Here is a 27,786-nt window from a genome sequence, read left to right on the forward strand (position 1 = left end):
ACTTAGCAGAAAAGCCAAAGTTCCCCCTCTGAAGCAATTTTTAGCCCTGTAATCCCAGTCTTCTGTCCTAAAGCAATGTTTAGCAGTCTAATTCTGATCTTACTTACTCAATTAGCAGTAAGCCATTGAGCCCAGCCTGTTCCAGATAGTATCCACATGGTTCAACATCCTTCCAACATGAAAGAAGTCAGCCCCACAGAAATACACTTTATAATCACTGAGACATTAGCACTGAAAGCACTCCCTAAGACACCTTCATGTCTGTCAAGAGGAGGAAAGACACACAAAGAAACTGCAACCAAGCGAAAAACTGAAGGAATCCCAGCCCAGCACCTTGGTCACACAACCCTATAAAGGAAAATCCTCTGCACTGAGTGCCTTGCAGGGAATTGTTGGCTTGGTTGAAACCTCCAGTGGGAGGGTGGGTACTGTGTGTGCAGCTGAGGGGAGACCCCTGTAGGCAAAAGCTGTGCTGGGAAGATTGCGGGTTATTCCAGTGATGGCGCTCAGAGAACGATGCTTTCAGGTTTGGCATCTCAGTGCACAGGAAGACTTGACAGCAACACTGAAAACAACTGCAACTAAATGGAGCTTATGACTGACTGAACAAAAATGTGAGCTAGAAGAGGTTGGAGTTTTTTTAAGAAAAACAGGAGAGTAAAGTTCTGACTATGCCAGGAAACAGCATTTGAGGGGAGCCCCCAGTTGCACCTGCCTGCCCTATAAGTGTTTCATAACCAAGAGAGCAAAATGAGATTATTGCTACTTAGCAAGTTCATTCTTTGAATACTTTCTGGGTGTTTTTTGGTTTGGGTTCCTTTTCTACACGTGTGCATACACGCACACCCATATAAGCTTTGAGGCACTTCTGTTTAAAGCCATCTGTGATTTTGCTGGACCTGCTGAATCACTTGCACCAAAGCTGGATGTGGAATTGCACTGTGGGAAGGCATGGGCACATAGTGACCTGCAGTACCACCAGCTTTCCGGGAAATAAGGCCAGCTGAGGGGTCAGCCAAGGAAGCCAGGTTTATGCAGCAAGATCCATGGTAGATGATCTCCAAGTCCTCTTGGAAATACATTTGGGAGGAAAGAAAAGAAGTGACAGTGCTTTAATCCTGTTACTGCCAGAAGTAGTATTCCAGGAAAACCAGCTCAAATTCTGTTTGCAGTCTGTCAGAGGGAGCTGCTGAATTAAGAGGCAGTCAAGAGAGAGAACACCTACAGGGGTCAGTCAACAGCTCTCAATTATTTCTAGGACTAGCCCAGCGCCAAAGGCAACCTTTAGGAAAGCTTCTCATTGTTTTTTATGGATCTAGTGAGTCAGGACACAAGAGCCATGAGAAAAACCTGAATTAAATTTATATTTCCTTATTGAGGCACGTATCACAGGGCAGAGACAATCTCTAATAGTTAGCAGTGTTTACTGAGAAAACATTTCATTCTTCTCACACCAACCAATTAATTCAACATCTTTCCCTATACAGATTTACTAAGCCAATCTTCCTCAAAAATGTTGCATTAATATATGCAGAATATTTCCTTTTTATTAAGAAACCCACATTCCCCTTTACCTCCATCACTGTTCCACTGGGTGTTGTTACACATAAACCCAAGTACTGCAGGGCTATTGTCCTTATCTGAATTTCAGCTGTGATGACGCAAAGGAGCATCACACACTTGTGTCCTGAAAGACCCCAACATGTCCCTTGCCAGAGAAGGGAGGCCAGCTGCCCCCCCCTGCTGATTTGTCACCTGCAGGGGCTACAAGGGGCAAGACAGTGGCACCCATAGGAAAAGCCTGAAGGCAGCTGCTACCTCACATTTCATTTTTAAGCTACATCAATCCAGCTTCACATCAGCTTGCTGACATAAGGTTAGATTGTTCCCTTTAACAACTGACTTTCATCTCTATCAGTCATGCTCAACTCCAAAATAACCCAGTAACTAAGTCTGTGCTGCCTGGCACCCCCTAAACTCTAACCTGAAAAGCATTCAAACAGCTCATGCTATTTATAACTGTATACAAAGACCCCAGCAGAGCAGCCTGCTCTTACTCTGCCTCTGGAACAGCAGAGCTGACCATGATCACCTAAAACTGATGTTAGCTGCGCAGTTGGGAGGACCCTTAACTGCTGCTAAGGGTTTGGGATGAAACAGAAAGGCTACTCCAAACCTGTGCCGTGCATGAGAACAGGGACCATCCCCAAGCTTAAACACTGCACGACAGCAGGGGTGACAAGTGGGGAAGAAGGGCCTCTTCAGACCCACATCTGCAGCAGCAGAGATTTGGCACCAAGGGCACCAGGACGGTCTCCTGTTAAACCACATGTTAGACCATACTGGTATCTATTTGCCAGCCAGTAAAGTGACAGATGACCCATGAAGTATTTCAAATGGAAAAAAGCGTCTAAGACACAGACAAAAATAGGAGCAGAACAAGCTAAATAGGGGGAAGGGCATTCTGAACACACAATCCAGCAGGCTCACCCACAACACTGCAGCTCCCTCTGGGAGAGCGCAATGCCAGCACAAAGATCACCTACGCCAGGGACATTCCCACTCCCTGCCTATGCACCAGTAAACAGGACACAAACTTAAAGGAAAAGTTCTCTACCGGGGAGCGAGAACAGAGGATGACACAGAGAGCTGGTGGACGTAGGGACAGCACTCTCTGTCCCTGCTGGCAGGAAGCACAGAGAGGTCACGCCCCAGACTGCGGATGCCACAACTTGCCTGGACTAGTGGAGCAGGCAGGAAACTGCAGATTCTCCCTAAAGCTGCTTCTCATTCAACACCGACAAATGGACTCCTCCCTCCTCATTCCCATTCCCCAGCTAAGGCTCCAGACAGGCCCAACACACCAACAGCTTTGAAAGGAAGCCAACTAGCAGAAGGAAGCACAGGTACTTCTGCTATTCCCCCAGGCCCTTGACAGTCCCATGCCTTGCTAGTTTGGGATCACATGACCAAGCTATTTTGACTGTAAGATTTTCAGGACAGGAGTCCTGCCAGCCCTGTGTACTATAACCAGGGCCCTCATTCCAGAATTCCTTAAGTTCTGCTCAGCTCTCTGTTCCAGAGAGGTTTACTGCTGTGATACTCAGCACAGATATCCGTTTTTAAGAGTCCCCAGCCAAAATCTTCACAGTTTGCTTTCAATGCAGCTGGTTGCTAAACTCTGCTGGAATTGTAATTATCCTAGTGGTAGATTCCAGTTCGAATGATAATTTAGGAATAGGATGAGTCAGAAGGAATTTATTAGCGTGATCTTCCCCAACATTAATTTATCTCAGTTGCCCATCTCTTGCTATTTCAGCTGTTCTGTGCCACATACATGGAAGAGCTCAAAGTCAGTCTGACAATGAGCAGAGGTTTCAGGAGAGCTGTTCCATGTCCTTCCAGGACAAAAATCCTCAACTGCTCTAGCTCAGCATGCACAGCTCCTGTATTTACCACTCTTTTCTAAGTACTGAGAGTAAGCATTGCACATGCTTTCCTGCCTGGCCTTTCCCAGGACATAATATAGTCATAATTAGAACACAGTCCTGTCACCAGCCCAAAATAAACCCACAAAGCTATAAACAAGAGGCACCAAAAGCTTTCAAACCAACATCTAGAAAATAATTAACAGAGAACTTTACTGGATATTTCCTCATGGGTAGCTCAGATCATCAGAAAGTGCCTGTTTGTTCATCCCAAGGAGCAGTGCACAGCAATGTACCAGTGACCTAAGGACAACCCCAATTCTTGTGAGCAATGCCCTCAGTTTGTGAAAGATCCCACTGCTTGGGTAGGCTTCTGTTCCACTTTCCACACTCATGCTGAAGCAATTTGATTTCCATTTATTGTCCCAAGAGAGCAAAAACCAGCCAATGTTTCAGCCAAGCTGAACAAAGGCCAACTTGTCCTGTATTGGGAACCTAACCCAAGATGTTCTCTGATGGTCCATCAGAGAAGCTGAAGAGATGTCAAAGGGGATCCCAAAGACAAATCCATGCCAGCAGGAAAAAAAGAGCAATGGTTTACAACCTGCCCTTATAAGACATGTTCAGGTGATAGATGTACCTCACTGCTGGTGACAGCTCTTTAATTTTGATCTGAAATCCTGGACAGACACCTAAAAGGACTGGCTGTGGAAAGAATATCCCTCACTGGCCAGAAGTTGTAAAACTGACACTATTAGACAAAAATAAAAAACACTCATTTTTAAACATTTGAGGCTGGGGCATGGCAGCTAGCAGTGAAGTCTGTGCACATCTTCCTGTAAGCCAGTTTGGTTGAGAAACACCATGTACCAGAACAAGCTGCTCCTCTGGGACTTCCCTAATTTTTGTTGTTCTGATGTATATTTTTTATTTTTATTTAAGGTCTTCACTCAATCCTCCTCTCCAACTATTTTGTCATCAGGTAAGAAACAGTTCAGTTCACTTGGCTCCAGATAAGAGATACAGGAGGGAAACTTTTATTTTTATTTTTGGTGATATGTAGGAGGTAAACACAACTCCCCTCACAACCACACCCACTCAGTTTGCAGACAGTCAGAAAACTGAACTGTTTCCACTGCTTGACCAGTTGTTTCCTGGGGCAAGATCAAGGGCTCTGTGCAGGCATTTAACCTCAGAGTTCAACAAACAAACGATTTTGTAAAGCACAGTTCTTAGAAAGCCTGACCACTAGCTGTACATCATGATGTACATCATCCCGTTTGTTCAGGAATGAGAGGCACTGACACCCTACTGGAGCACCTCCTAGGGATCCCTGTTAGACTACAGTCAGCAACACCTCTGACCTTACAGGTGGGGAAGGGCAAACACCAAGAAAAACAGACAGCTTTTCAAGTAAGGCCAGCTCTTGCAGCCAGAGGCAGATGTTAAAAAAAGAGCTCGGCCCACAATACTTTCTGATTCAGATTCTTCATGCTCAGCATTGCTTAGACTAGACTCAAACTGTTTAGCCCAAGACACACTGTGCAGCAGGAGGGCTATTTAAATTCAGACCATTTGCAACTCCTTCAGAACCAGAAGCCTTCCCTCATGTTTGTCCCAAAATGTTTGCTTTTCTGTTTCAACTGGGGGGGGGGGGGGGGGGGGGGGGGAAGCTGTCAACTATGTTACCTGTTTAAATAAAGCCAAACCAAAAGGAGACATTTTTCCCATTTGAGCCAAAAGATATGGTTAGTGTGCTCTAGATACCAGTTAATAGATGAACCAGAACTACTGCCACATGCTAGATATGAGTAACATAAGAGGAAGGTCTGCTTTTAAGTTGCCAGGGTTTTTACCTCTAGCACAGAGCAGCCACATGCCCATCCATCAGCTGGCACCTGCAGGGTAGGACCCTCATACAAGCCCAAGTGCAGGTATCACTCATACCTCACCTTAAGGCCCATTGTTCTGCTTTGTACAGAAGCAAACAGGGAGAGCAGGCATAAGAACTCACAAGGCTTGCTGATGTCTCCAGCTAAATTTTTACACTGGACTTAATGAAGTGTTGGCACACCAAAGGACTGCTGTTATGCCAGCTGAGACTTGCTTTGTTTCTGCGGTCAGGACGGGAGCGCTGATTTTTGCAACACAAATCTGAAAACAGCGCAGCTGCCACCGTGAAACAATCAATAGGAAGGGCAGGAGGCAGCTCAGTGCAGGCAGGCAGCCAGGATTGCCCTGTCACAACCACAACAGCAACACCCACTAGTCTAATCTTTCTCTACTGTAATGCCTTGATACGAGGTTTAATGCTGCATTTCTGTTCATAGCATTAGAGAAATTAAATGACCTAACAGTGCATGAAAAGGAAAAGCTGCTCAGGACCCTAGGCAAGCTCAACTGAAAGCCATGTTCCATCTTCATCCATGTATCAATCCCTGTCATTGGTACAGTGCAATTCAGGCAGCATGGGATGACAGGAAAAGTGGATTCACAGAGTAGACAAGGTGCTCAGATCCCTGCTGCTCACTTTGGACCAGGTAATACTGAGTTTGAAGTGTTTTTATTAAGAACAAGTACTCATCCAGAGAAAGTTAGTGGAGGGGAGAAACAGGCCAAAACCCATGTTGTAATGAGAAATTACTTTTCTTCTCTGGTCTGCACAGCGGCAGAAGTGGAACCACATCCAAATCTCACTTCATTCACCTGGGTGAAAATGACCAACACAAAGCCTCCAGTCACTGTCATTCTGAGAGGAAACTAGTGCAGAAAGATCAAGCTTCACCCAGTGCACAATGTTGCACACACAGTTCATGTTCACTTCTCAGGGTCAGTTTCCAGGATGGCATCACACACACACCACTAGAGAAAACTGAACTGTTTTCACTTCACAGGGAAGCAATTACTAGATGAAAAAAGTTTTAGAAAGAAATCAGGGCAGGAGAGTAGATACCTTTGCCAGGCACCACAGATCCACAAAGCCAAAAACTGGAGGCAGCAGTCATCATTTCTACTTCCAGTCTGAAGAAACAGCTGCCACTCCAGCAGCCTTTATCACATACCAGTCATTACCTTCAGCTGGCTCACCAACACCAAAACAAAGCCCACACACAGCTTTTGGTGACTATCAGCCTAAGCCCTGCAGAAAGCTTTCTTCCAGGTGGCAATCGTTTTGTGTTCAGAGATGACACCATGGCTGGCTCTGTCACACAGCAGCCTGTCTTCTCCCTGTCCTTTCCACTGTACACCTGTGTAATTGCTAAAGCCCTGACACAGATGAGAGGAACAGCCCTACACCCTCCACTGGCTCTCAGGCTGCATCATGCCCAGCTCTAAGCTCACAACTGCTCCAAATCCATGCAAGCCCCTCCCTGTGCACCTGTGAGCACCCTGCCTGCTGGGCCTGCTTTGCCCTCCCTTCTCTGGCAGGTCAAGTGTCACCTTACACCCAAAACTCTTCCCCACTGGCCCTGGCATGAGCAGGGCAGACTCCAGCAAGGAAGTGAGAATCAAAAGCTTGGTTTCCAAAGCAGTCCTCTGGCAAGGGGTGTTGGCATTTTGTTCTAGAATGATTCTCCTTTCGTTGGAGCAGCATCAGGCAGATCACAAGGTTAAGCTGCATACCTTGGGAACCACGGCAGGAAAATCTAGAAACTGATGCTGCCTGTCTTCCAGAGAAATCAGCTGTGGACCCCCAGCCAAAACACGACTGGGGTTCTGAAAACAACTCTGTGAGCAAGACAGGAGCTGCTCACAGAGGGCGGCACAGACCCCTGCAGGGGAAAAGCCTCTGTGCAACCCTTCCTGCAGGGCTGAGCACACAAACAAGAACAGCAAGACAGATGTTCAGATGAACATTTGACACATGAACTCTTCTGCACGCAACAATACGGCTAGCAGTTAGATGCGTCCCTTGAAGATTATTTTACCAATATTTTACCATCCCACTATGTAAGAACACTAGGATAGATAAGTCAGTGTAACTCTGTGCTGACAGACCACACTGGAATTTTTTTTTTGGCAGGCCCAGCACTGAATCGGCAGCATTCAATGAAGCCAGAAAGACTGGCCCTTGTAATTAACATATGTAAAGGGATTCCTGATTAATTTACACCCTCAGATGTCACCTCTCCTACTTCAGGATGCTAAACTAGATAATCCACAGGAGTGGCAAGCTCAAAGGTTGCCAGAACCTCCAACGCTACAATGATATTTGATTCTTTAAATCCTAAACCTTAAAAAGCCCTCTAAAACCAATATCCATCCCAACAAAGTTCAGTGTAGGAAGAGAAAGAGAATGGTTCATTCTCAGAAGAAATCCTCTAGGCACAGCACAGCTAAAAGCCTGGGAAAGAGTGGCAGAAGGCACTTCATGAAGCTTGCAGATTCCAAAGGTCTTGTCAGGCAGAAGTCATCATCGGGGATTTGGCCTTTATCTGTACCAGAAAGCACCAGGTCAGCTCTGGGAGAGTGCCAGAGGGCAGCACAAAGCCCTGGGTTCTAAAAAAACTCTCAGCTCCCACACCTGATGCAACACATTGCACTGCAGATCAGCACAACCCCAGGGACCGGATCAGGCCTGCCACAAGCAGCTGTTGTATCACAAGGAACAAAAACTCTCTCCTCCATGCCTCTGGCCTTTGTAGCTACAAATGGCAGGGCTACATCACTCTCCAGCAGGTTTTATACACTCCCAGGCTCACTAACTGCCTCTCTACTGTGTGCTCCTTGGAAGGGATTTTCTACTGCCTCAGACTTTACCCCTTCAAAAACTCACTCTGCCTTTTCCCAGGGACGTGGACTTATTTAGGACCTTCCACATGGCATCACTTCTTCTGCCCCTCCTTTTCACTAGTTCTTACCCTACTTGCTTGACAAGGCACACACATATACATAGGCTCTGCTGACTCCCACATAATTAAAGACACATCCTGACCCTAACCTCAAGTCCCAAGAACACTTAGCAGAAAGGAAGAGGACAAGTATTAGAGCTAGACAACAAAGGCGTAGAAGCGCAGAGAATTCAATGGAAAAGTGGTGGCTGCTCTGGAAGTCAACCACAAGTAGGGTTTATATTGCAAAGAGCAAGGTGAACAGGAGTCACCCACTCACGCTGCTCCTTGGAGTAGGATTTTTGAGGTTTTGCAAAGGTTCTGTAATTAAGCAGCCTGCCCATTCCCATCTCCAGAAAGGAGGAATGTTGACTAATTACCATTTCCAGCCCTTGCATGGTCCTCTTCAAGAACAGTGGAAATCAAGCACAGAACAGGTGGAAATCCTCTTCAGACAAGCCAGGGAGCATTTCATCTGTGCTTCATGGAGGGCACAGAGAGAAACATGGAGAAACCCAGAGTGAGCAGGGGCCCAACATCTGAGTACAATCCCAAGCTCACTGCACTGGAAGGTAACACAGCCCTCCTGACTGCTGCAGACAGGTAGAGATATTATAAAAGAAAGGCCTTATGAAATATGGTTTAGGCCCTGCTACCCTAGCTAAGCTAGAAATAGCTTTTAAGTTCCCATAAAGAAAAATTATAAGAATGAACAAAGCAACCTATTCTTAGAGAGAAAAATAAGTTTGCACCTGCATAAGCAATGAATCTGTCTCATAAGAATCAGTGAAGAAAATATGAAAACATATCTAGAGAGAGAAATTTTGACAGACATATACAATAGCCCTTATTGACCAGTGAACTGAGTTTCACTGTATTGCTGACCAATAAGGTTTAACACGGTGCCTTCTGATATTTCCTGTAAATATGAGCTTTGTGAATAAAGAATTGGCTTTTGTGCATGAGAAAACTGAGTGCTGTCTGCTTATTTATTACAACACCCGACAGACAAAACGAGCACCACCAGCTACTGACATGCAGGCAGAGCTGCTGTAACCATTGCAGCAGCAGGAGTTTGGAACTGAAGAACACAAGAAGAAATTTGAGAAAGGCCTTTTGATTTATCAGGGCTAAACCTCCAAAGACAATCAGTAAGTGGATATAGGACCCTGAAGAACATACAACATCTTCTCTTATTTTACACAGAGGACTTGCAGCTGGCCTTGAAGAGTTTGGGGAGCTAAGAGGCAGAAAGAAGTGGAACAGCTCAGACATGCTGCAACTTTAAGAGACGTGCTGAAGCTACAGGACAGAATGACAACCAAAGACCTCTTGTGCTGTTGCCAGTGACACTGCCATGGCTGACAGCAAAGCTGGGCACCAAGCTGCTCTGCACACCTGCTGTCTATGTGGGCTGCCAAAAGAATATACACCTGCCTTGCTAGGACTGCTTTTTGCTGGAAGTGGACCCTTGGCTTCCCTTGCACTCATCCAATGAGATGCCTGCAAGAGCACCTTTCCTTACAGAAGCTTTCTTATTAGAGCCAGGCTGACAGCAGAACAAGCTCCTTCCCTCCCATCAAAAGGGACTGCAGGGTGCTCTGGCTGCCAGCTTACTCCTCTGGGCACCTGATCCCACAGCCCTGCTGAGGGTGCTGATCCAGGCTCAGCAGCTTCTCCACCATGCCAGTGAACATTTCTGACTATGTCAGCACAGAACATCTCCCCTCCACCTCTATTTCCACCACAGAAAAACTTTTACCATTTCCAAGAAGCACCAGAAGGTTCCCCATGAATTATATCCATATCTCCATGTATGTACATAAAGGTGTCTCTCCTTCCTGGGGTGGGGCTATTGACCTCAACAACTTTTTCTTCAGGGAGGGTCTCTCCAGGAGCTACAAGTGACCATCTCCTGTGCAAGGAGGGGCCTGACTACTGAGACACCACAGATGGTACAAAACTTTCCTTTGTGTCCCTGTGAGATCCACAGTTCTCTTCACACAGCCACAGAAGGCAGCATGACATACACTTCCCCTAGGAGAAGCATCCTGATTCATGCTTTGGCCAGCATAAACTGGCATTGCTCTGAGGACTCCCTAGACTTTAAGCTGGGTTTATTTCCCTCTGTCAATCTGGGATTTGGTGTTAAGATTACATAAACACAGAGAAAATAAATCTCCATGACCAGTCCTTAAGCCTTTGCATGCACATAATCAAATTGCAGAAGCACAACATTTAAGGTACTGATATTGCTAATTATCTCTGTTTCAAAAGGTTTTGTTCATTGGGCTGCCTTTTCCCCCCCACCCCCCCCTCTCTTGCTACCCAATGGAAAACACCTCTACAGTTCAGCACATTTCCTTTGGTGGTCACATGGTGACAGCTGACAAGCAAACCCAAGTGTCAAATAACTGTTATTTCATCTCACATCAAGCCTGAGACAGAGTCCTAGTTGAGATAACAATTTAAAATAATTAAATAAAAAATGCTGTAAACAACGCAGCAAGAGCTCTCCAAAGAGCATCCAAAACAATGCTACACAATCTAGCAGACACACAGCCTCCTTTCTGTATTGTTGGTACTAAAAGCATCTCCTCAGCTTGCTTTTCCATCTTCTGTCAACTTTACCATGCTTTAGGAGAACAGCTAACTTCCACAGATGGGGTTTGATAGCCAGCTTTGCCTTTGACAGCAGAACCTATGCATTCCCCCCAAAATAGAAGCAATTCAGCAGTTCCAACCCACCCCCAGACAGGGCTGTCTAGGACAACATTCACATGCCACACAGTCAGTTGAGATGCTGTTGGTTAACCATGAGTCAGAGGGACCTTAGTACCAGCCCAAAGACAGCTTTTCAGTCATTACAGCTTCACATCCCGTCATTTATTCAGGCTGCTATGCTCCCAAAGCAAGCACAACAAATCCTGTACAGCTCACCAAAGTGAGATGATTCCAGATCTTACCAAAAATACATTCCCTACTCAGTACTGGTGATCAAAGAATCCTACAGTAGCTGCACTTTATCATTCCTCATGACTGAAAAAGGACAATCTCACCATGTCACATAAGCCAGTTTTTCCTCATCCAGGCCAGTGACTTTCAGCTTTATACAGACAGGTGACCATCCTCAAAGCTCCATGCCTAGAATTTGTGAAAAGCTGAAGGATTTGAGGCATGCACAAAGAGGAGACTGCAATGCCAGCATGAAAACTTTTCACTTGCTTTGCACATAAAGGTGCATTTCCTGGCGTGCTGGACTCCAAGAGCCCAAAGAGATGATATAGGCATGATAGAGGCTATTTTCCAGAAGACCCTTGGAGCAAGAAGCTGTTCATGCTAGAACACTTCATTATGCCAAATCAAATAGCTTGTAAACACATGAGACTGCCCAGTGCACCTTGACAGCCATACAGATTATTCTACTGGAAAAACTGAACTGCTTTTTCATACCAGCAAAGAATAGGATCTAAAAGCTGGAGAGAGAGCATTTCAGATGCAGGGCAACCATTACTGTTGTAACCTTGACCAATAAATCCAAGATCCCTCCAACTTAATGGTAAAGTGCTTAACCAGAGCTAGGCAAGGTCATATCAGACTGTAAATACCTCCTGATCTCTTATATAAATATAAGGTGCTCTGCCTAAGTAATATGCATACACAATGTTGTTTTCCTTGGTATTCTCAAACACACCCTTGAAGCTCACAGTGTGCTCTAAAGGCTGCAGATCACTTGGTCAGGACTTTCAGCTCAGTGTCAGCCCATAGCAAAGCCTTCCTGTCCTACACAAATGATGATAGTGAGTTCTAAACTAACAGAAAAGACAGAATAAGTTCACAGACAAGCTGAAGAGATGCAAAGCCCAAAGGGAAAAGGCTGTAAAAGAAACCCCTAAGTGAGATCTTATTCTCTGAAGTCAAGGAAGATTCCTGCTCTCTCTGATCAGGGTCTCAGAAGATTGAACTCAAGGAAAAAAACCCAAGGAAGTTTTTCCACTCCTCCCCTGCAAGTATTTGTCTCTGCATAGTAGAATCTTCTTGAGTTCACAGGCATGAGGACACTAACTTTATATATGCACAGTCAAAAAAAGCAAGGCTTCTGCAAAATTCCCCCGTTTGTCATCCATCAAGAGGCACTACTCGGCATTCCAGTTTATGAACAGGGCAACAGACAGCAGAGAGCAGCAGCTGCCATAGACTCAAAGCCCATGGGCTCCCACCTGCTCTCAGCAGCACAGCAAACGCAGGTACTCGGGGCTCTACAAGAGCCTGTATGAGGCTTAGCTGTACCTTCTGCCCTGTCCTCTTTTACCCCTATGATTTCATTCTAACCTCTGGACCTCCACCTGGAAGCTGCACTGTCAGGAGGGTTTATGACACAGACAAGGTGTGGCGATACCATGGCCCAGCCACACAGCCCATGTGTGTGCTTTTACTTTCGGAAGGCAACTCGGTTGCCATAGAGCTGCTCTCTACCCAAGACACCTGTCAGTCACACAGGTGAGTCAGAAGAAAACAATTCCAGGGAAGTCAAACAGAAGACGGAACTGGAACACTCAAGACCCAAGCCTTGGTTAGCTTTAAAGAGCATGGTTTGCCCTCCCTCAGGAGATAGTGAATGCTTCCCAGAAGGTGGCCCTTAACCCAGTCATCTTAATAATGTCTCCCACTGTCCCTCACAAGGAGTGCCAAAACCTATTCTGATTCACAGAAAACTCTCTGCCAGGCTAAATGCCTTCCTGAGGGCAGTGCCTGGCACACCATGGATGCTCTGGACATGTAAGCAGCAAGGACAAAATAGATATGATAACATGATTTCTCAGCACTCAGAATGGCATCTGAGCAAGGCAAAGGATTTGGGCATTAGTCAGCCCGTCTCACGCTTGCGACACGCCTTTGAGTGGCAGAGGGATCACCCAGTTAGGGAACTAATTGGGGAGTCACCTCTTCAACAAAAGCAGCTGCAATTAAACAACTAAATGCTATCTGCAAATGGATCCCTACACAACAAGGGATTAGGGATTTTTATCCCTTGTCCGCAGTAAAAGTTGGCACCAGGGCATCACCAGGGCAGCCTTCGAGATCCCAGATTTGGGTCTGAACAGCTTTTAAGAGCTACAGAAGTTATGGCTGCACCTCACTGGGCATTTCCGTAAACAAATACTTAGGAAGGGAAACTTCAAACCTAACTACACACAGATAATGCTAACTTTTTATGAGGGCTACATCTCAAAAATGAGTGCTGTGGAGAAGCAGTAAACAGCTCTGGCAGCCCTTAGCTCTCAGAGAGACTCATAATTCTCTGAGACTAAATAGATATACCTGATTCCCTCACACCACATTCGGCTTTCAAGCTTAAGAAACTTTCCTGCATTTGTTATTCTCGACATAAATACTTCCAAGTGCAGACCCTAACGTGTTTGTTGACTTCCTCCCATATGCAAAACAACAAAAGAAGCCAGGAGACACCAAGGACCATTTTCTTCAGCTGTTCCCCAGGCATGGGGACACACTACACTATGTGCTTGCCTCAGAGATAACTTTTAAAGGTTATTCTGTAACTTGTAAACAGAGATAAAATAGCTAAAGTGGCGCTCTAGCCCTTACAGACGGCAAGAGAATTCCTCAGTGCCCCAAGGAATAACCCTCCTCCAGAAATAAATATACAGATTGAAGGCTGTGCTGCTCAGAGATGCTGCACATACAAACTCGGTATCTCCCGCCGCTTCACCTCCCGTTCACAGCCACCAAGGGCCGCTGCCCCCAAGGCGAGAGGCTCCTCTCCTCACCCAGAGCCCACCAGACCTACACCCGAGCAAGGTAAACCCACAACCCGAGCCCAGCAAGCCCACGTTACACGTGGCTGTGTGTGGGTGTCAGAGGCAGGACCCCTGTGCTGACTTCCCACCATCAGCGGCCTCCCCGACCTCAGGCAGCCGTCAGGGACCGGGGCAGGGTGAAAGGCCTCAAAGACAAAGCGCCGTCCGCACTTCGGGAAGAGGAGGGCGTAGCGCTATTTACACGGACCCGCATATTTACACCCACTCCCCCTCGCTGTCGCTCTAATTAAGCAATTAGCAGTCACGACGGGAACGCCGGGCTCGGCCCGCGCTTACCGAGGCAGGCGCCGCTGACGAGGGCGGTGGCGGTGAGCGCCCCGGCCGAGGCGCCGTACACCTTCTTGGCGTTGGCGACCAGGAACGGGGCATGTTCCTGCAGGCAGCTGGCCACGCCGATGTGGTAGACCCCCAGGAAGCCGCAGCCGGCGAAGGAGATATTCCAGGTGGAGTCGGGCGGGAACATGGCCTCCGCGCCCCGCTGGAGGCGGGGGGTGCCGGGGGGAAGCGGCAGCGGCCGCGGCGGAGAGGTGAAGCCGCGGGTCTCTTCTCTCAGCGCCCGGGGACGGCCGGGAAGCGCCGCTGCCGAAGCCACAGATAAGGAACACGGCACGGTTTGCCGCTGGCAGAGCCCTGCCGGCCGCCAAGTTTATATGCGGCGGCCCGGCGCTCGGCCCGCCCCCGGCCTGGCCGCCGCCCACGGGCAGCCCCGGCGGCCCCTCCTGCCAACCCTTCCTCCGGTGAACCCCTCTCGGGCCCCGGGGCACCGCTCCCGGCCGCCGAGCCAGCGCAGCCCTGGGGCCGCGGGGGCCGGGACGGCTCCTCGGAGGAGCGGGTTACGGCTGCTCGCAGCGCCGCAAACGTCACCCTGTCCCCCGGCAGCAGGCTGTCCTTCCCTCACGGGACATCCTGATCCTTGGCATCTGCTCCGAGTCCTTGGGGTTTCCTTTGTTTTTCAGGGTCGGGAAGGAAACGTGAGAGAACGGGAAAAGCTTTCCCCGTTCACAAAAAAGCTGGGGAGTCGGAAGGAGGCAAGTCTTGTCACAGCAATAGGGTAAGAACTGGGAGAAAAGCAATCCCTCTGTCCCCCCTCAACAGTTTTCTCTGCCTCTTAACTAATAAAATCGTTGGAAGGAACCCACAAGAATCATCGAGTCCAGCTCCTGGACCTGCACAGGACCTACATGCCAAGAGTCACACCAGGTGCCCAAAAGTATTGTCCAAACACTTCTTGAAGGCTTGTGTTGTGACCTTCCCTGGGGAGCCTGTTCCAGTCCTCAAACACCCTCTGGGAGAACAGCCTTTTTCTAATATCCAACCTAAACCTGCCCTGACACAGTTCCAGGCCATTCCCTCGAGTCCTGTCACTGCTCACCAGAGAGAAGACAGTGTCTGCCCCTGCTCTTCCCTTCACAAGGAAGTTGTAGACCGTTGTTTACTAATCACCAAAACATGCACAATTGCTTACCTTCACTAACCTTTTCTCAACATTTTTCTCCACATGCCTTTAAGCTCACAAAAATGCTTACATTTAGTCAGGGCAACTGGGATTTTCAGCAGTACTTTTGCAAAAGGTCGCCACAGAGCAGCACTGGGTGAGAGGCCAGTGCTAGAAGATCATCAAAAAGATTTCAGAAGCTGTAAAGATCCCCTTTCCATAAACAATACAGACTACAGTCATCCAAATCATTAGGTAAGTTAAAAAGTTTACAGAGACATCAAACAGATCAGCCCAGCAAGAGAAAGAGCTGATCTACTCAAAGCTGGGAAGGAAGATCAGTAGAAGGGAGATTTGGGGGATACAACATAAAAAGAATAAATTTTAAATGGAAGCAACATAGGGCAAAAAGAACTTTCTACCAAAGTTTAAAAAACTACTTAATTAACCTTGGCATAAAGCAATTTGAATTAGTTTTCTCATAACTGGTCAGAAGTTTCTCACTTGGGATGGTGTTATACCTGTCCTTAGCAGCTCTTTCACTTTTTATGCTAGTAGAGGTCATCCAAGTAGTCCCTCTTCCTGTTCCTTCCACTCCAAACATTCTTTCAAATTATATGAAAAGGCTAATACCCTCCCTAAAGGGTGGCCACCCAGGTTTCAGGAACAGCTATTTAATATCTCAGTCTACTGCCTCACAGTCAGGCAACAGAAACAACTAAATTCAGCAGGTAACCCTTGCATAAGTCCAATATTTGAGTTCAAGTTAGACATCATACTCCAGCCTCTACAGACAGAGCACTTTTTCATTAAATGTTTGCATTTTGCTTTCATCAGACCAGCAGGAGAACAGCTTTATCTCTCTTTCAGGTCCTACCCCCAAGCCCACCTTCTCACCTAGCTGCCAGGAACTACCCTTTATACATATTAACATCCTGGTACACATGAAGAATTAACCCTGCTTACCTTAATTCTCTCTTTATACCCACTCTTCTCTCCCCTCCTCTCCTACTCTAGGTGTTTTTGTAAGCTCCTTCCTCCCTTGCATTTGATGTGGTTATGTAACCCTTGTCAGCCCTCATCTCTTCCACCTGGAGAGGTGAGCCCTGCAAACCTGAGCCATGACTCTCTTACAGGCCCTTAACACTAGGGCCATCATGGAGCTTCCACCCCATGCTTCTGATGACACAGGAAGGTATTTTCATACAGTCAAACCCAAGGGAAACATCGTGTCTCGCCTTTTCCAGAACAGGGATTGTTCTGCAGAAGAACTGGCCACTGGGCTGTGACTTTAGCAGAAGTCAGTGGCAAAACCGACCACTGAACCTTGTCTGCAGATACCTCCCAAGCACTTGCAACCACCAGAACATCTTCATTCAGGAGCCAATGCTGCTCCCTCTTTTTCCAGCATTTCACAAGCCTTAATGTTCCAAGTATATCTGGAAAACAGAAACAACAATGCTACCACAATGCTAGAGTTAGTTTCACTTGATTTCCCAACAGCAACCTCATTCTGAGTTGTTTACACCACTCTGCCTTGGCCCTCAAGGTTACTTATTTGAGGAGGTTAATGCTGCCCTGTTGGAACAGGTCGATGAAACGAACCATGTGAACACTAATCTCTTGTGGAGTGCTGCCTGAGTACTGGCACAAGCAAGCTGACAAACAACTGTGCTTTTCTCAAAAATAAATTAACCCCCAAAACGAATCTCTTTCTCCCCAGTAAGAAAGTGCTATAGCTCTTCTGTGTTCATGATGCAGCAGTAAGCCAGATCAGCAAGATTTATGAGGCAGCTTTTCCTGTGTGTCAAACTCCAACTGAAACTCTTCAAATCCTCTCGTGCCCCTACAAGTTGAGATGCCATGGAGACAGGTTGAAGCACAATCTCTCCTTGTTGTGCTTATTTTCTAGCCTAATGAATGGTGAGCTGTTAGTACCTACAAGATAATAGCATACAAGCAAATGATCTCTGCTCTTTCAGGCAAGACCTTGTGGTTTTGCCGGCCCTTGGGAATTAAAGGGAAGACCAAAGGCAGCCTGTTACAATGTTGATTCCAGAATGTTATTTTAGTATTGTTGCGCTTAGTCAGCAAGAAAGGCGCACCAGTCATCAAAATCAACCCAAGTGCTCTTAACATCACTGGAAAGCTGGAGTTAAATGTGTTTTTCTTACCTTTGATGTTTGTGTAAGTCAGACCATTCCATGGCAGACTCTTGGTACTTGCTTCATAGGAGCATCTCCTGAGGCAGAGGACTGGTCCTGCTCTCTTGGGACTGAATTTTTCTTCTAGGAAAGGAACTACAGCCATCTCTGCCCCTACGTAAGTCAAACCTACTGAGTCCAGCAGGACTGCCTGCATGTAGCAGCTTGCAAAACTGGGGCTTGGTCGTAAGAGTGAAACCAGTTGAAAGCGGCCCCAGGGAGCCATTGCTTATTGCTTTACAGTAGTGTCCAGGACATTCTCCCTGCTTTCCAAGTAGTGGAGATGTCTCATCCCTTTCCCTGCCCCATGGTATTTGTAAGGAATGATTTTCAGTGAGAGTTGATTTGAGATGGCGTGGCATTCATGTACCAGTGAGGAAAGCCTACACCTTTCAACGTCAAACTTATGACTAAATCACTCTCCCCTGCTATCAGTTTGGTAATGATCAGTTACCAGTGTAATCTCTAGGCACAAGACTGTCCCTCTCTTTCTCTTTAATGCCTTTGAGCCTATCTTTTATGAAGAGTTCAGGAAGAATCTTCTCTAGCTAAAATTGATTCTGAAGGGAGGATGGACTAGGCCACAAGTCCAAGTATTAGTAGGCACTAGTCTTCTCTGAGAGAATCACCCACCCCACCAGTACCCTTGCCTTTGGAAATAATTGATAAGTCTGAAAGGGCATCACTGAGACTTGAAAATTCAGAACAGTGACTCCAGAGCAGAAGCACAGATCCCAACTCCTTCACAGCTGAAGGTCATTGAAATCAGAATAGAGCAGTGGACTCCATGCAGAGCACCAAATGTGCAACAGGCACATCACTGCTCATGTACAAAGCCAAGAGATGGCAACAGTTTCATAAACAGGTAAAGAAAGGGGAAGTAAGCTTAATAGGTTTGATTTTGTATTCAGAAGAAATGTTCACTATGCAGAGGTTTTAGCAAATTCTGCAAAATAGGTGTGAAATCTTGGAGCAGAGCCAAGCTATACTCTGACCCTCTCAAGAAAAACCTATGAGGTTGTTATGTTACATTGGCTCCTTGTGGCACTATGAGAGCTCTATTTCCAGTGCTCTCCCTGAAGCTGCCCCAAGAAGTTTCTTCTCTGAACAGTTTACAAAATTCACTGTACTTTTTCTCAGGGCAGGTTGACTGATAGTTTTCATGAAAATTATGCATTTTCACAAAGGAATTTAAAGGTTTTAAGAGGACGCTCACCTCAGATCAGGTCCCTAATTCAAGGTTAAAAGGTCATATGCAGAAGACAGAGAAAAACACAGTGAAAAAAGAAGTTAGTCTAGATTTAGTTGTATTCCTCCCCTCATCACAGTAACCAGCAGCTGGCACCACAAGTTTGTTTCATCCCATGAGCCTGGGCACAGCAAACTCATCAGTGCCATTCAAACAAATTCCTTTGTGCATGGAAAAACCCTGAGTGGTGTGCCAAGGCAGGCCCTTCCTATGTAAACACTGATGGTGCTCTTGAAGCAGCAAAGCAAGGCACTACTGGTGAAGGGGGGAGGCACCTCTCAATAAAACCACTTCCAAGAATTACTTTTTTTAGTGACCTGAAATAGAGAAATCACCAGGTAACACACCCCTCCCAATCTCAGGGCTGAACCACTGCCATTACAAGTCTGACAGATAACCACAGCGAACATGAGTGGTTTTCATTACTACCAGATCACCAGGCTGGCACTTCAGAGACCAAGTAGGTGAAAGGTATTGGCACTGTTACCTCCTGTACATTTTTCTTACAGCAGGGACAAAGGGTAGCAAGGGTTAGTTGCTTAAATCATGGCCATTTTGAGGCTCTTAACTTTCAACTGCTCTCTTGCTTGGCTGTGAAGCATTGGGTGTTTTCTCTCAGTATGACATGGAGGTAGGCTTTTCCTACTTGGATTTCACCCATCTCTCCTCTCAGAAGTACTTGCCATGCTTTGTCCAATGACTCACATGAACACAGCTGTATCAATGATCGCTTCTTTTCCAAAAACTACGCTAGAGAAGCTCCTCAGTATACACACTGCAGGGATCTTTTTGACTCTACCTGTGCACTTAGCACAGATGCAATTTGTACTGTACCTACCTACACTGACAGATGAAGACTTCCACAAGAGGCCAGGGTAAGTTGCCTGCCAAAACCATCTTCTAGCACTAGATATTTTACAAATAAAGCAAAAAAATTACCTTCCTCTCAAGCTGATTCGTTCTTCTTGGCATGCTAGAAACGTTTCACTTGTCCAAAAACATCATTCTCATGTTTCTTTGTTCACATCAAGGTGATTTATGTCCTGACAGGCCAGAAGAGTCATTCAGCATGAAGGGCACCTCTGCATTCATCTGTGTCTCATGACAGCAGGATGCAGTTAGGTCTGTTTTTTTTGGTTACAGACTGTTAAACATATAGATGTAACAGGAAATCCTGTTACTCAACCATTTTATCGGTGTTGTCCCTAGATCTTGGAAATCTGACAGTAATTAAATTGATGCTTTAAAATATTTTAAAACCAAATTACTATAATTAGCTCTGAAATTATGTTTCTGGACTAATTCAGGCCTGCTATTCATTCAGTTCTGCATTTTGGAATTGAATAAACAGATCCTGGGAAACGAAGCCCTTTTATTGCTGAAAAGATGAGCCACTTCACTGAGTAACCAAGAGCAAAATAGTAGAAGTAGGAGAAGGCTAATACCAGGAAGATCCAGTTTTCACAAACTTTTTAAGAAACAGCATTGTAAAAACAAGTATCCAGGTTCACATAAGCTTTGCCATTTCCTCAGTAAGCTCTGAGCTGAGTCCTACATCCTACAGTCTGTCAGAAAATTCACACACCTATTGCAGACAAAGATAAAAATCAAAGCTGTGTCAGAGCTGTTTTAAGAACAGCTGAATCCAAGAGCACTTGTATGGTAATAATAATGAACACAAAAACATTTAAAACAAAGGATTTTAATAACTTCTCTATAACAAATAATTAATCAAAGAGGCCGAATCCCATGTCATCATCAGATTCTTCTGATTCTTCCTTCTTCTCTTCTTTCTTCTCCTCAGCTGAAGGAAAAAGAGACCAAGTGAATGGTCAGTATTAACACTGCACTACAGATTTTCAAGATACAAGTTTTGGTGTTCTAAGCTCCCCTGCCTACAGGTATTGGAGCCTTCAGGGTTCATCTCATTCCCTTTCAGCAACCAAATACACTGAACAGACACAGACACTACTGTTCAGGGATTTGCTTTACACCACAAGTCTCTGAGTCTCAGTTCAAGGCATGACCAATCCTAAGGCAGATAAAGAGCAAGTGCTTCTGACTGTCCAAAGACAAAGTAACTGGTCAGTTGACATTCCCATCACATACTGAACTGCCAAGGTAGACTCAGCTGTTAAACCGTTCCCAGAGACAAAAGGAGTTGCCCTGTATCCAGGCCTCTCCACTCACACTCACCAGCAGCAGGGGCAGCAGCTGCAGCAGGAGCAGCAGAGCCCCCTCCAGCAGAGACTGCCACCGCTCCCCCAGCCGGCATGCTGGCAAGTTTTCCATTACCTGAATGGGACACAAGAGAAAGTATTTATTTCCTGACATGCTCGTCTCAAGCACAGAAGTAAGGGGAAAGGGAAGAGTGCAGAAAAAACAGATCCTGTCTCATGGATTAAACCTGTCACTATCTGCTGAAAGGAACAAGAGGCTGTATCCATGATAAATATTAACTGTTCTGTGAAAAACACCCAGGAGTTTTAAGATTCACTAATGCTTATCCCAAGAACACTGGCAGCATATTATTAGTAGGTTTTCTTCTGTACACAGAGTCTCAGTCTTTTTTCCAAAAGCTGTCATAAAAATAGCAGCGAACACATCCAATTCTGCACACCCACATTCTTCTCTGAATACAGCACAGTAGCTCAAGAAGTGATAATGTACCTCAAAAGTAACAGCAGCAGCACTGGCTTCCCCTGCTCCTTTTTTTTTTTTTTTCTTTTTCCCTTTAAGGGTAAAGAGAATTCTGAGGGCATAACTGGATCACACTTACAGGAGAGAAAGGGAAAGACTAGTTTATTTATGGCAAAGAGTACAGTATTTTAAACAGATTCCTAAGCACTTTATGAACCCTATTGCATTTCCTTTGAGACTTCTGATTTCTGCTTGTATTTGGAAAGCCAGCTAGTTCTCTGGCCTCTTGTCTTTCACATACCAAGGCTCCCTTGGCATTCAAAGGTCACATAACACCCTCTGTTTGCCTGTATTCCAGTTTCTGGGAATCAAGTTTCTAAATTATTCCCTGTTACTTCAAGATCTAAATAAACTAGCAAAGTAAACAAACACATTTCATATGCATGTATGTTCTAGGAAACAATTTATTTAAAGTATTACAAAGAGACAGTGTAAGTGTGTTGTAACACATGCATAATAGCTCTCTTAGGTCTTTAAAACCACATGGATAGAAAATGTCCAGTGCCTGCTCCTGACAGCAAGGCCAAGCAAAGTCCTGGCAACCTTTGAGCAAAAATATGCCTGCAAATTCCCTTGCGCCTATACACTTGCAAAAAAATAAAAATCCATTAATCAGAAACCTTTGCACTACCTCAGCTCTGCTTTAATTCAGCCCTATGACCCAGTCAATTCATGCGAAAAGTTCCAGCTTCAGTAAGAGCACAAGTTCCTATGAACATCAGCTCTCAGAGTTCTGTCTCAGGGAAAAGGAAACGCTGGACTTAGAACTTTACGTGTGCACTGGAGAGGCTTGTGCTCATCTCTCTCGTGGAGCTGCACTCCAATGCCAACTGCCTGTTCTTTGTGCTTTACATCACTGGGGCACAAAAGTAAAACACAAACCAACTCCTAGAGAACCTGAAGGATAGCTCAGTCTTTTATCAACATGTCCAGAAAACCACATCATGAGCAGACTACCAGTAAGCTCATACATGCTTAAGTTCTCCAGTTTAATGTGGTCCACAAGCGAAACCCAGCAGGTACTGGCACTGACCTGCAGGGAATTAGAATGGACCTGATTTCACTCAATTCAGCTGTGATGCACCAGGCTGAACAAAGAGTCAGCGACTTGGCAGCAATTCTACACTCTCAGGTCTAGGCTATCAGAGTAACAGAGGCAATTACCTGGCTCACTCAAAGACTCTACTTACCCTGGGCAATTACATCTTCAATGTTTTTTCCATTCAGCTCACTAATAACCTGTAAGTAAAATTTAGAATGTTAAAGAGTTTCCAAACGGCATTAAAATAAATTACATTTAAACAAGTACTGACGAATATGCAGCACCTCCATCCTGCTGCTTATCTAGCCCCGAAATTCCTTACTTCTCAGTGCCAGGAGCAGAACACTGACATGAAAACTTCAGCTGAGTCTTTAATACTTTGAGCATTTTCATGAAATCTGTTACTGAATTTGTAATTAATCCAACAACCTTGAAAAAAAGAAGACACAGAAATGTTGTGGAATCAATTAGGAAGCCCAACCAACAGTGTAAGTCACTGAGGGACTGTTTACATTTCTTGCTTAATGCCCCCTGGGAGGGTCTAAGCACTGGGTTCTGGACCCAAAATTACAGGATCCCATTCATAGCCCTACCAAATGTTAAAAGCCAAGCTACTGCATCCTTGCCCTGGAACACAGAGTTCCAACTTTAAATTTACTACCATTGTTGTATAACCAGGGATGTCAAAAGCAAAACACAAACCCCAAAACTGCTACAGCAAGCACTTAAAAATAATTCTCCAGAACTTACTGGTGAGTTCCAGCTATCAGGAGTCATTGGCCAAAGCCAAAGCACTTTAGCCAAGAGCTTTTGAACAGGCAGGCACCTTCTGCTTACACAGAGCATGGGATGTGTGAAACTATGTGTCTGCATGACTGCTCCATCCAGGAGAAAGGTGCTTTTAAGACTTTGCTACACTTACACAGGCTTAAAATACAGACAGTGCAAAAATTAATTATGACCAAAAGACTCCGTAACAGCTTTCCAAATATTGGAGGATCAGAGAAAGCAATTAATTCATTAAGGTATTAAACCTAAAGCAGCCAAAGACAAAAGACCTGGCACTTAAACAGGAGCATGATGATTTCAAACCAGCACCCCCAACCATAGTAAGGATGCTGTCAGCTCAGCCAATCCACTGTCTCTTTGGGCCTCTGGTGAAACACTGAGAAAACAGTTTCTTTTTACCTTTACCTTTCTGAAAACACTTTACATATGAGTATGGGACAAGTGATAAGATCATTAAGATCATTTTATTGGTTCTTGTTTTTTTTTTATCCCCATGGCCAATTTTTTATAGGGCCACAATGCTGAAAATCTAATATATCACAAGAAACATTCTAATACTCTTTGAACTACTCTTTTGTGTTTTTTAAACACAAACGCTTTAGTAATAATTTCCAAAATCTTCATATATATTATCCTCAAATACCTTTAATCTCCATGTTAGAATTTGCCTATGTTTCTTGGTGAGAAAACAAATGCTCCTTTGCAGCACACTAAATAACGTAGTACTGAGTATCAGGCCTTCAACAGTGTTAGCTCTGAATCCATACTGACTGAATATAAGAAGTGAACCTTCAGTGCAGACTATACAAGACCTCAGAACGTTTTCAATGCATCCTTATATGCAACTACCATCTCAATGAAGATGCTTAGACTGAACTACCAGACGTCAGCAACAACTGACAGAGACCTTTGCAGAGGAGACCTACTGAATAAGAAAGCCAGACTTTTAACAGAAGTTGTAAAAACATATGATTGGCTCTGCAGTGTTAAGAAATCACACAGGTAAGGATGAGCGAATGTCTGAACAGCGGGACCGTGAAGCCAAGGAAGAGCTCCAATGTCTGGTGCTGGCTGGGACACCTGGAATTAATAGGCAATGCCACCTTGTTCATGCGTTCATCGTCCGTCTCGATGCCGACGCTATCGAGGATCTTTTTCAAGTCCTTGGACGTGGGGGACTCGTTGCCCCCGAGCACGGCGAGCAGATAAGCTGCGACGTAACGCATCCTGCAAGACAGGAGAGTAGAGTTTCAGCACGGCCGAGTTACCTATGCTCGTAAAGAGCTCATCCCTTCTCTCTCCGAGCCACATCCCTTCGACTCCGCTCCAAATGAGAAGCCGCGGCCCGCGAGGCCACGCTCCCCAGACTGTGCCAGCAGCGGCCCGCCCCCGGCGGCCCGGCACACTTTCCCGCCCGCGCCGGCACCGCACACCTCTCCCGAAACAGAGCGGCAACACGGCATTGCCGCCCTGGCGTTCGCCTCAGCCCGCCCCGTCCCTCGGCCAGTCGCGGCCCAGGCGCAGGCCGATAGAGCACATGGCCGCCATTCTCCCCTCCTACCCCTCCCGCCCCGAGTGATCTCGCCCGAGCCCCGCGGGCGGCGGCGCACTAGCGCGGGTGGGCCGGAGGCCACCATTCCCGCGGAGCGGGGCCGCACCGCGCGCTTACTTGTGCGGCGGCGGCGAAGGGGGACAGCGGCCCGGGACGTGCGCTCGCGAGGGAAGAGCGACGGCGAAAGGAAGGGGCAGGGCCTCGGCAACGCCTTCTTCCCGCCACCCCTCAACAACGAGCGCTGCCATTGGGCCGGACCGGCGGGCAGCGCGCAGGCCAATGGGGAGCTGCGGGTGCGGCCGCCCCCAGCGCGGCCGGTGGCGCATGCGCAGAGCATGGCGTGCCCGTCCTTGATGGGCTGTGCGGCTTTGTCGTCGTTTGTGTGGGGATGGTTGTGATTCCTCCAAGTCGCGGAGCTACAGAGTGAATGACACTGGAAAACACCTCTGAGATCATCCAGTCCAACCTGTGGCCGAATTCCACTCTGTCAACTAGAACATGGCACTGAGTGCCACATTCAGTCTTTCCTTAGACACCTCCAGGAATGGTGACTGCACCACCAGCCCGGGCTGCCTGTTCCAACGCCTGACCACTCTTTCGGTGGAGAAATTACTCCTGATGTTCAACCTAAACCTCCCCTGGCGCAGTTTAATACTGTCCTCCAACTCTGGAATCCTGCCCTGCCCTGGGCTGGTAGGATCAGCACAATCCCCTCCCTTTGTCCCATGAGTTGGGTTCCGCCAGCAGGTGCACGCGAGGCAGATCCACACGGAGAGTCCTCATGTTTGTTTATTTCGTATCAGCACAGAGATGGGCAATGGGTGATGAATCCAGAGCCAGCACCTGTCTCTGTTTCTTCATGGAAAGGGTGCTCAGGCACTGGAACAAGCTCCCCAGGGAGGTGGTGGAATCACTGTCCCTGGCGGTGTTCTGGGAACAACTGGACATATCAGTTAGCTTTGGTCTAGTTGTCACGGTGGTGTTTGGTCAGTGGTGGAACTCGATCTTGGAGTGGCCAGTAGGATTAGGGAAGTGATCATCTCTCTCTGAACATGGCACAAGTGAGGCCACACCTCAAGCCCTGTGTCCATTTCTGAGCCCTTCTCTTCAGTACAGATATTGAGGTGCTGGAATGTGTCCACAGAAGGGGCAATCGAGCTGGTGAAGGGTCCAGAGCACAAATCTTGTGAGGAGTACCTGAGGGAAGAACTGTGGCTCTTTAGTCTGGAAAAAAGGAGGCTCAGGGGTGACTTTATCACTCTACAATCACCTGAAAGGAGGTTGTAGCAAGGCAACTACCTTGGTTGGCCTCTTCCTCCCAGGCAATTAGCAACAGGATAAGAGGACATAGCCTCGAGCTGTGTCAGGGAAGGTTCAGCTTATACATTTGGAAGAATTTCTTCACAGAAAGGTTGATTAGACATTGGAACGGACTGCCCAGGGCAATGGTAGAGTCACTATCCCCAGAGGTGTTTAAGGAAAGACTGGGCTTGGTACTCAGTGCCATGGTCTAATTGACATGGTGGTGTTTGGTCATGGATTGCACTGAATGACCTTGGAGGTCTTTTCCAATCTGATTGACTTTTTGGTTCTGTGAAATACCTCGACTCCACGTGTGGATCGGCTTCTTGCACACTGAATGACTGAACCCACTTGTGGGACAGCACACTGAGGCAAGGCTCTCCACAGGAGGGCCAGGGCTGCTCTCCTGTGCTGGGAGGCTCAGAGGTGGTAATCCTGTGGCAAGGTCTCGCCATGGGATTATGGGAGTCACCACCTATGCTTGTTCACTTGATTTCCTGCATTAGGGAAATGAATAGAAGAAAAAGTTAAGACTGTGCTGAAACCCATTGGACCCGAACAAACCAGGAGGGGTGGTCCAGCAGCACGGCTAGGTGTGGGCTGTGGCTATCCCTGCCTTGTTGCCCTGGGGGTGCCCCAAAGATTCCCAGTGTGATGGGACTTCTGTGGTAGTTCAGGAGCTCTCACAAAACAACCAGGCTCATGGTGTTATAACTGAGCCAGAGCTTGGAGCAGTCATGAGTGATTACTGTCTTCTACCTGTAGGAAGAGAAATTTCCCTCAGGGCCATGAGCATCTTGCATCCAGAGTCCTAGAATCAATTAGGTTGGGAAAGACTTCTGAGATCATCAAGTCCAATCTATGACCAAACACCACTCTGTCAACTAGACCATGGCACAAAGTGCCATGTTCAGCCTTTCCTTAATCACTTCCAGAGATGATGACTCCACCACTTCCCCTGGGCATCTCATTCCAATGCCTGACTACCCTTTCTGTGAAGAAATTCTTTCTGATGTCCAGCCTGAACCTGGACATCAGCTGGAGAGCATCACTTCCAGTCACACGTCCCGTCACTTGTTGCCTGGGAGAAGAGGCTGACCCCCACCTGGCTACAGCCTCCTTTCAGGGCAGCCCCAGCCCTGCGCCCTCTTGGGCTCGCAGCCCCTGCTCCATTTCTCTCCCTGGATTTGTATGGAATGAGCACAACACCCGGAGCCGCCCGTGCCTCCCACCCCCTTGGAGCCCAGGGGAGCCACACCGGGACCGGCTGCGGTGCCGGGGCCGTGGCCGTGTCGGGAAAATCTCGTTCCGCGCCCTTGCCGTGGCAGCAGGACGGCTGGATACCGCTCCCCACAGCATCCGGCCCACGTCCCGCGGCCTCCGGCGCCTCCCCCGTCCCGTCCCGCCCCGGAT

The 27,786-nt window shown here is 46.8% G+C and overlaps 2 protein-coding genes and 1 non-coding gene across 3 annotated transcripts in view; all 3 read right to left on the bottom strand.

Annotated features, from left to right (window-relative positions):
• Nucleotides 1–14,674, bottom strand: part of PNPLA2 (patatin like phospholipase domain containing 2) — a 29,646-nt gene extending 14,972 nt beyond the window's left edge. The window contains exon 1 of the mRNA XM_066320979.1: nucleotides 14,377–14,674. Within this exon, the coding sequence (XP_066177076.1) occupies nucleotides 14,377–14,563 (187 nt within the window). The 5' untranslated portion in view covers nucleotides 14,564–14,674. The remainder of the gene's footprint in view (nucleotides 1–14,376) is intronic.
• A 6,000-nt stretch (nucleotides 14,675–20,674) lies between these two features.
• On the bottom strand, nucleotides 20,675–25,306 carry RPLP2 (ribosomal protein lateral stalk subunit P2). The gene is made up of 5 exons (XM_066320980.1): nucleotides 25,189–25,306; nucleotides 24,623–24,746; nucleotides 22,879–22,927; nucleotides 21,185–21,283; nucleotides 20,675–20,792 (listed from the first exon to the last, which is right to left on the bottom strand). The coding sequence occupies exons 2-5, from the start codon at nucleotides 24,743–24,745 to the stop codon at nucleotides 20,716–20,718; spliced, it is 348 nt and encodes a 115-aa protein (XP_066177077.1). The 5' UTR covers nucleotide 24,746; nucleotides 25,189–25,306; the 3' UTR covers nucleotides 20,675–20,715.
• On the bottom strand, nucleotides 22,612–22,744 carry LOC136363251 (small nucleolar RNA SNORA52). Its single transcript, XR_010743953.1, has one exon. It is a non-coding gene; the product is annotated as a small nucleolar RNA SNORA52 (small nucleolar RNA).
• Nucleotides 25,307–27,786: the final 2,480 nt, after the last annotated feature.

The sequence above is a fragment of the Sylvia atricapilla genome, chromosome 6 (genome assembly GCF_009819655.1).
Source record: "Sylvia atricapilla isolate bSylAtr1 chromosome 6, bSylAtr1.pri, whole genome shotgun sequence".
In the NCBI taxonomy this organism is placed as follows: domain Eukaryota; kingdom Metazoa; phylum Chordata; class Aves; order Passeriformes; family Sylviidae; genus Sylvia; species Sylvia atricapilla.